Genomic DNA, 9,071 nt, shown 5'->3' with positions numbered 1-9,071 from the left:
CTGGAGTAGACTGTTTTTACATGTCAGCTCTTTTTCTTCATTGTCTTGAAGAGGTTAAATTACTTATGCTTAAACTGTTGTTGCTGTATGTTTGTAAGTAAGCCTTCTCCTAGATGGCAAAAAGGAAAAATACAAAAGAATTTAAAATTACGGTGTCGATGTTGCTTTACAGACTTGTCCATGCTAACAGCATTTAAGGCAAGGTATTTTTTCGTTGTAGAATAGAAAGCAATTTGCAGAGATACAGCATCTGCCTATGTTTCTCTTCTTTGTCCCTTCCTGTTTTAGTCTTACAATATTGCACTTGTTTCCTTGTAGCGATCAGAATGCATTGCCATCTTAGAACTCTAGCTAACCATACATTCTAATTTTCTTTGTGATCTAATGGCCTCAAATAAAACATCTTGCACCATTAAGATTGTGTGGCATCTACTTATTGCTTATGGAGGCATGTAGTGATAAATAGTGTTCTCTTCTGAAAAATCTCTCTCTCTGATATATTTTGGCCTTTATGAGAAGGGCTGTTTGTAAGAGCTGAAGCAACTTAGGTATAAGGAACTGGTGAAGGTGATTTGTTGTGCAATGTGTACATTTCTATTAATCTATCTATTCTTCTAATTTGGTATAATGAATAAGGAATATATGGTTATTGTGTTCGTTGTTTCTCTTTTGTACTTGCAGGTGTCTGCCTTTGCATAAAGTGACATACGAGTATCATTGGTCAAGGCAATGGCTTTCAGTGTTTCTGCTTTGAAAGAAAATGATGGAAGTGGCAGCTGGATCTACAGATCATCACTCTCTACCAAGCCAGATTGCATTGTCAGGTGGACTGGATTTGCTTCAGGCTGGAAAGCTGCTTTGATGTCTAGTCCTTGGTCACAAAGTGCAGCGTATCGGCTGGCTGACGGCCGCACCTTCTTTGGCTTGGTTGTCTGAGGTGGTTGTTGCCACTGAGCTATAGATTAAAAAGGAAAGAGAAAACGTTAGCCATCTTGAGCTGTGCAACAGTGTGTGCCTGGTGCACAATCAGCCCTTTGTAAAGGAGGCACTAACTTCTGAGCAGCAGAAAACCATTATATCAAAGGTAAGTTTGTTTCATTTCTTGATGAGTGGTTTTTTTTCTCAGCATCTAGTTTCACCTTGAAATGCGGTAAGTAAAAACAATAGTCTCTGTGTTTGTTACTTTGCCTTTTTGGCATTACTGTCTACCTTTCCTTGTGTCACTGAGAAGGGGAACAGCAAGGGTTTTGTTTCTGTGCACTAATATTACAGTGACAGGCCTGTTCGAGGGTTGTTTGTTGTATGGAAAAATAAATAATCTGGTTCCCATTGCTGCCCCTTGTATGCTGAAGAATGAGGAGCCACGTCTCTAATTCACAAGTCCCACTACCACCACCACCCCAGAAACCATCCTTTGTCACTCCAGTCTCTTCCGTCCCCCCCCACCTCCCCGTTAATTCCTGCTACAAGAAGAGTGGTAAGAGATTTTGGTTTAGGAAAACATTCACTGTGTAAGGGGCTGCTTTGGAACAAACTGAATTAAGCAAAAAGCCATAAAAACTACACTTCTGGTAGCTGCACAGGTGTATTACAGACTAATGTCTAAAGAATACAAAAGGTTAGGGAAGTGCTAGCAGAGCAAGAGTAATAATGATCCACAAAAATAATGTAATCATGCCGTTATCTGTTGTTAATTAGCTATATTTAATATACTAAGCAAAAACAGAAAGCATGCATGGTTGTTTTGCTTTAGGTATCTGAAAGATGGTGAAAGGTACTTTGACAGAGCATTTGTTGTCTTGATGTGGATCGTTATTATTGAGGAGAAACTATAAACAAAAGAAAGAGAGACCAATGTAAACCATTCTAGAACAAACTGAAACTTATAGAACTGTTGCTTTTGGGGGAATTAAGGTGATCATGAAAACTGAAGTCACTTACTATAAACATCCAACCTGGCAGTGCAAGACACAATCCCAGCGTCATTCTTAGCTGAAACAGTGTACCAGCCAGCATCCTCCTTTGTAGCTCCCTGAATAAGCAGGCAAATGTAGCCGTAGTTATCCTGGTGCATGCTAAAGAAAAGAAAAATAGAAAAATACTATTTCAGTTGCAAAACAGCATAGGCTACTTTAAAATGTCATTATAAACCAACCCAATCCTAGTTACAGATTAATTATGGTCCACTTCTAATTAATGTGGAACTTCCTCTGAAATTAGCAAGTGGAAAATAAAACCTTGAGTATGCTTGACAGTTTGACAGTTTAATATCCTGTACTGAAAAGCAAAAACGCATAAAGTAACTTCTCTTCAACAATTACAGATTAAGACATCTGGAAATCTGATTTAAGTAGTAGGGACGCCAGAACTTACCCAGACTTTTTGGGGAAAGGACAAAAAACTTGAGGAACAAGGTACTGTCATACTCTTAGTTATTTAGAAGGACAGCAATAATGTATTACAGTGTCATATCAGTTATGAGTTCCTTTTCTCGCAATATATAATGAGTTTCTTTTAAACATTCCTACAAAATGTTATCAAATATTGAAGACAAATTTGTAGATCTTAAAATATTGGATCTTAGTTGCTTAACTACGCAGCAGTTATGAATCAAGGTTTCTGCTGAGAAGCAGATAGTTTTACTTAGGAGCCTAGGTTTTCACCAGTAAATTTCTATAAGTGATAGTTCCAGAAGAGAAGAACTGCTTCTCCACTTGCCTGAAGTGCAAAGATAGTTGTGTAAGTTCAAGGATGGAAAACAAAACTAACATTTTAATTCTGGTGTAGCCACCAGGCTGGCTGCAAGTTTGAGTCAATGTCATAAATTATTACAATAACTAGTTAATATTTATGAGCTGCTGTTCACACCAAGCATTCTTAAGACCTTCTAGGTTTTCATTTGTGTTACAGGATAAATCATCATTGAAGTTATACAGGGGAAGATTATTCTAAGTCAGGCTAACCTCACTCGGTCTGTGTTGTACGTGAGTGACTCGTTCTCTTTCTTCCAAAATATCTGAGGAGATGGCTCCCCTGAGATTCGACACTCCAATCGCACTGGGAATCCTTCAGTCACGCCTGTGTTTTGTAGCTTCTCTATAAACACGGGTGCTTTTTGTACTTCCTTGGCTGTGAAAATAAAGATTGCAGTCATGTTGACACTACTCTATGAAGATGTAGCCTTTCTTTCAGCAATATGCCAAAAACCAATAATGAAAATCTAAGTGGTAGGAAACTTAAGTAAGTGTTGTATTCATTAATCACAAAGTCCAATTCTGGTTCATCTGAAGAAAACAGTCACATCAGTATTTTAATAGGGGAAAAAGTGAGCGCTGATAGAGCTGAGTGGTTTCCCTATTTCCTCCCCCTTCCCTGAAAGAATTGAAATGTTGAGCTTGATAAACTGACTGCACAATGCTTGCTGAACAGTGCTCCTTCATATTCCATAAAAGGATGGGCTTTTAATTATAGAAGGAACTGCTCTACCAGCAGGTTAGAATGGCATTAGTCTAATATGCTGCGAGACACACAAATCATGTCATGCTGGCTACCCACGAGGAGATACAGGCCTGCACAAATTGCCTTTACAAACCCCATTCAAGTAAGTAGTCTGATTTGTGGCCTCTTTTCTCAACTGTGTGCACAGAGGTTACTTGCCAGTCGGCTTATGCCGCAACATAACATAACTGTATGATCTGTAACTATACTGTAGGTCTGTTACTGCCAGGTTTCCCTTTCTTACCCCACACCCCTCAGCCATGTCATTTGACAGCACTTATGTTTTCCTTTTTCTTGTTACCCTTACAGTGCTCAGTGTGGAAGCTTAGCATGAAGATGTTACCTGCAACAACGAGCTCCAGGCTGAATGTATTTTCACCAGCTCGATTGCTGGCAATGCACGTGTAGATTCCAGCATCTCTGGCTGTGACTGGTTCTATGATCAAGGAGTGCACACCATTCTCACGCACCAACATTTTGTGAGAACTATCAGGACGAATTGGTCTTCCATTAAGTTGCCAGCTTAAATCTGGAGTCGGTAATCCACTAACCTGAAGTGTAAACAGAGAATTGGAAATGGTCTTAGCCATACGAAACACTGGAGGAGTCCTGACTTGTTACTTCAGAGAAGTTTGGTTTTGTTTGCTACTGCAGGTGTACCGCAAGATTCTGTCCTGAATTACACACTGACTCAGTTGTATTCGTTTACTTACTTTCTGGCCAACTCCCTGAGTTCCGTGATGGGCGTGACTGAAAAAAGATCAATGTTTAGATATGCGAGAAGCTAAATAATACCTTGTAAAACAAAAGGCAGGGTGACTCCTTTCTCGATCAACTTCTTGTGGAAGACTTGCAGACAAAAAGACATAGCTGACTATTGAACTCTTAAGTTCCATTCCACTTAGGTGTAACCTAGTGACAGCACAGCCTGCACTAGTTAATGCTCGGTCTGTGTGAACAAGTCTTGTACTTTTGAAAGCTATGCCATTTGGTGTGGGTACTGCTTGAAAACAAATAGCTTCTCCCAAATATATCAGCATGAAGTAAACAGGAGTCATCCAAGCCTTAATTAATTCTGTTAGGCAAAGTCATTAATCAGGATTATATTGTTTGAAGCTTTAATGGGGGATCGAAACTCAAGTAGTAAAGGGACTTAAAATGGAGAAGCACACTGTCTTTATAGTGCATGCTGCTTCCCTCCACACCCCAGCAGAGCTGAATTCTGAAAATTAGTTTACTCTGGGCTGTAAGATTTGCCAGAAGCACTTGCATTGGAGGGGAGGCAAACTTCTATTGTCAACTTGCTTGTAAGCAGTGAGATTAATTAACCTATTGACAGCACTGAAACTGCTAATTGGTAAAATAGCTTTAAAAAGAAACTTAACTTTGAGTCAGCTAATGTTACAGAAAGGTTGCTGCTATCCTTTGCGTGATACTTGCCTTGCAGTCCATTCTGCACAGTTTTCCTTCTTGAACGGTCATGTCTCCAGGAGCCTGCAGAAAATGAGGCCGGAAGAATCGTTCCTGAATTGGTTCATTTTCATCACCACTGTCCCTTGATCGAGATCGTGGTCTTAAAATAACATGAAATAAAGGTAAATTTTTTTTTTCTCTGCTAAATCACAAGAACCAAAATCACTTACAAGGCTGCTTTCAATTTTAAATCACTTCTTTGACCTGTACCATAATCAATCCGTATTTACACACACACACTGGTAGCATTTGTCTCAGACTGAGTTAATTATGACACTGTACTTTTTAATAGCTTTCCTTTAATTGTGGCAAAATATGCTCTAGAAAACAATCTTGCTACAGAATAATTGCTTGTAATAATCATTCATTTATACATTATAGTATTTTGGTTTAGAGTTAGTCTTTAAACCACTAAAATACAAATAAGTCAGTAGGTCTTAGTGTACAGCTTCATTCCCCATTTCTGGTGTCCTGTGTATTTAATCCCTTCACTGTTGCTGATGACACCAGAAAGTGCAGGTACTGTTCATTAATTATATTTGCCTTTCAGAAAATAACAGCAGCTAAAAGCTAACTCAGTTGAGAAGAGACTCTTCACATTTTTCAACTTCTCTTGTTCTGCACTACCTGAAGACCGTACAGAAAATGCTGTGGATTGAAGTCCTGTGGATATTTATTCCTCATTTAACAGGTTTTTTGATTGAGATATTCTTGAACATTTTCAAAGGTACCAAATCGTGGTGTCAGAACAATGAGAATTTAATTTGGGAGAAACAGGAAGAGAAACTTTGGTCATTAAATTGTTCTTCATAAAAGTACTGTAAAAAGTTTAATAAAAAAAAACAAAAGGAAGGAGAAATAACTCCTGTCCCCAGAGGCAGTATCAGTCACTTTAAACTTTCATGATATAATTTAATCCATTTTCAGCATTGGCTAGTCTTGCCTGTTAATCTATCGAATCTTTTTCTAAGTGGTTCCTTGTTTAACTGGATTTTTTTCCAATTGAAATCAGCATTATTCCATTTGTGTGATTTAGTAATGAGAGAAACTTCGAAACAAAATTTTAGATCAGTTTTTGTCCTTGCCTGATCAGCTCTAATGGATTCCATTCTGGAGCCAACTGCTGCCTACAGTAATGTCCTGCTGCAGTGAAGAGGAGCTATTCAAATATCCTTGGAGATAACTTTTATCAACACCACTTTACACTGAAATTCCCTTATCTGAATTCTATTTCCTGTTAACTTGGGGCCAGTGTTTCCGTTTTAGCCAGTGTCTGCAGTATACACACTGCAGTATACATGGCTACACTGCGTTTTCTATTGCCCGGGGCATTTCTTTAGGTTAAAATAATTTGTAACAAAAACAACTTAAGACCCCCAACAGTTACTTTAGAAAACAAGATACTGTACTACTGAAACACTGTAGCTGCGCACTCTATTCCACTGAGGTTAAGTTGAATTAAACTTGCTTGGATTTGGTTTATTTTGTCCTCTGTTGTTGCCTTTCTCTCTATTATTGCTCTGTTTGAATTCTGACCAGTCACCACTTTTGCTACAGTATTATTAGGAAACCTAAATCAGCGTGCTGTTTAGTCTAGAGTCAGAAATAAATAATGCATTTATTTTTACCTTTTTGCAAATTTACCTCTAAAATTGCAGACCACTTTTAAGTGTTTACCTTGAGAGGTGAAACTAGGGTTATTTTAATTCTAAAACATTTTGTGGTTTTAAAGAAATAATGAAATGAGTAGAGCCAAGTACTTCAGATGTCCAGGAATGACAAACTGCAATAGACTGGAATACCCTTGGATGGGTTGTGGGTTCTTTAGAGCGGTGATGTCGGCATCAGATTGCAAAGATCAGCTTCAGCGGTACTGACATCATGTACTAAACCTGTCCAGGGGAGACTCCATGGGTTGGTGTGGTGCAATGCTTTAGGAATTTCTGTGAGCAAGAAGCTGGGGAAGACTTTCTGACTGACCATACGATAATGATCACTAATTTGGGATAAAGGAGATTAAGTTCAAATTAATCCTCTAATTAAGAGCAGGGACAATAAAAGTATTTATTTTTAAAATCTTCCTTAAAACTTGTGCATTTTAAGATTACTTATTTGGGGCTTTGGCTGCAGGGCAATGTAAGACAGCTTAGGTGCTACAGCACTGAGCACCAAGTCATCTAAGGGATTGGGCCCAAGCTTTGTACACGTCAGACAATTCAAAAGTTCCCCTCCCAAATGCTAAGAAGGTAATGTTTGCAAACTAAGGACATTTCAGAAAAATATATTAAAAATGAAATAACAACTACAGTGTTTTAAAATATCATCTTCACTACGTCACAGACAAAAACCAGAGTTCTGCTGGAACACATTCTGTGAGAGATTAAAAATACTTCAGGAAAAAGCCTGTCAGGAGTGTAACAAGCCATAAAGTTCATTAACTTATTACACTTGTAAAAAAAAATTAAAAAAAATAGGTTTTGTTGTGCTCAAGCAGAAAAGCTTATAGAAATAATATTGTTATGCCATAGGAGCATTACTTATCAAAAGTTTATGGCAATGTATGTGACAAATCTCATCATCCGCGGGGGAGCGCAGTACTGTGGTATGTTATGTGGTGGGAGTCTGTCTTGGGAAAGTTTTACACGCTCGTATTTCATCAGTCTCACGGAGAACTAGATGATGGGAGTAGTGGGAAATGTCACTAAACAACGTTGTGCTGAATGCTTAGCAGAAACAGACCTTCTGTAAGTAAAGATACCAGGATGAACCCTTCATGTGTGGTAATTTTACAGGAACTAAGAATCCCTAATAATTGCTCTAATTTTAATTGAACTGCTATATGGAAATCTCTTACTCATAATTCATTACTCTACTGGACACCCAACCAAAAGCAGTAGTGGCTGTCTGAGTGCTTGTCTCAATTAGAAAATAAAATACCAGCTGTAAGCAGCCTCATTCTTTGATTGCATTTGGAGAGAGTGAAAGAAGAGCCTCCTCCGTTATTGCCCAAGGTTCTGCCCATCACAGAGAGAGACACCCATCTTTCATCCTTCAGAAAGATGCACGAGTGCCAGCTGCTTCCTGCTCTCTTGCCCATACCTATCTTTCCTCCTCCTGTCCCCACTTTTAAAAATGTTTCCCCTTTCTCACCCTGTGTGCACTGACTAGTAAATTTAAAACCTGACTCTTGCTACAGCTTTTCCCTTCAGAGGGAGACTGAAGGGAAGAGATTCTCTTTAGCAGAGACTTTTCGTTTTTACCCATTCTGTGCAGGTGCCAAGTGCCTTATTTACTGGACAGGCTACGCCAGATGGACCCAGGTTTTTTGGGCTGTTCTCACACAGCAGTGAGAGCAGGATATTCCCCTCCATAAGCAGTCTGAGCTTTGGGCTTAACAGGCCCTAAGCATGAAGCGTTGGAGGGGGAGTTGGTAGGACGCCTCAGAGATGTTGGCAAATGCTTTCAGGACTGCGGGAAGCCCTCTTTGTTCCATGCTGGAATAAGACTGACAGGATCTTTTAAACCAACCTTGCTGCCTAATCCTTCCTAGTTATCAGAGGGTGGGAAGAGAGGCTGGTTTGCGTGCAGCAGTTCTACAGTACATACTACTACCCCTACTACTTGGTACAAGAATCATTTTGTTATTGCACGCTATGTAATTACATCTATTCTGTGTGTTACCATTGGACAATACTGAGCGGCTGTGGCCATTGTGACCATTAAGCAAAACACGTGCCTCATCCCAATAGAATCTGGAACCAGAGCCCTCATGCTCCCTTGAAAGCAGTTCTGCCTGGGTAACCAAAATTAATTCTTTTGTATAATCTAAAGATGTCTAAGCTGTGCTAAAAGGCCTCATAAATGCTTTGGGTAATGAAAAAGTATTTGAAGGGAAAATTCCATTACATGGTCCAACAATATAAACCAAAACTTCGTATGTGAATAATTGTAAAGTCTCCAAAGATAAGTTTAATACTCTATTTCTGACTCATAATTCCTTATAAGAACCTGAACTGAAATCACTGAAATACTAAAATATTTCTAATGTAAATCTAATAAACTTCTTTGGTATGCAGTTATTCCTGCTGTTTATTTAAATG

General features: G+C 38.8%; 1 protein-coding gene across 2 annotated transcripts in view; it reads right to left on the bottom strand.

Annotated features, from left to right (window-relative positions):
• Positions 1 to 215: 215 nt before the first annotated feature.
• Positions 216 to 9,071, bottom strand: part of PALLD (palladin, cytoskeletal associated protein) — a 35,106-nt gene continuing 26,250 nt past the window's right edge. For both annotated transcript variants that reach the window (XM_010087298.1, XM_010087299.1), the window contains 5 exons: positions 4,939 to 5,071; positions 3,842 to 4,049; positions 2,964 to 3,129; positions 1,942 to 2,075; positions 216 to 955 (listed from right to left, as the gene is read on the bottom strand). In XM_010087298.1, the coding sequence (XP_010085600.1) occupies positions 783 to 955; positions 1,942 to 2,075; positions 2,964 to 3,129; positions 3,842 to 4,049; positions 4,939 to 5,071 (814 nt within the window). In that variant the 3' untranslated portion in view covers positions 216 to 782. The remainder of the gene's footprint in view (positions 956 to 1,941; positions 2,076 to 2,963; positions 3,130 to 3,841; positions 4,050 to 4,938; positions 5,072 to 9,071) is intronic.

The sequence above is a fragment of the Pterocles gutturalis genome, unplaced genomic scaffold (genome assembly GCF_000699245.1).
Source record: "Pterocles gutturalis isolate BGI_N339 unplaced genomic scaffold, ASM69924v1 scaffold4476, whole genome shotgun sequence".
NCBI classification, from domain to species: Eukaryota; Metazoa; Chordata; class Aves; order Pterocliformes; family Pteroclidae; genus Pterocles; species Pterocles gutturalis.
Note: the sequence above shows the minus strand (reverse complement) of the source record. Positions and strands in the feature narration are given on the sequence as shown.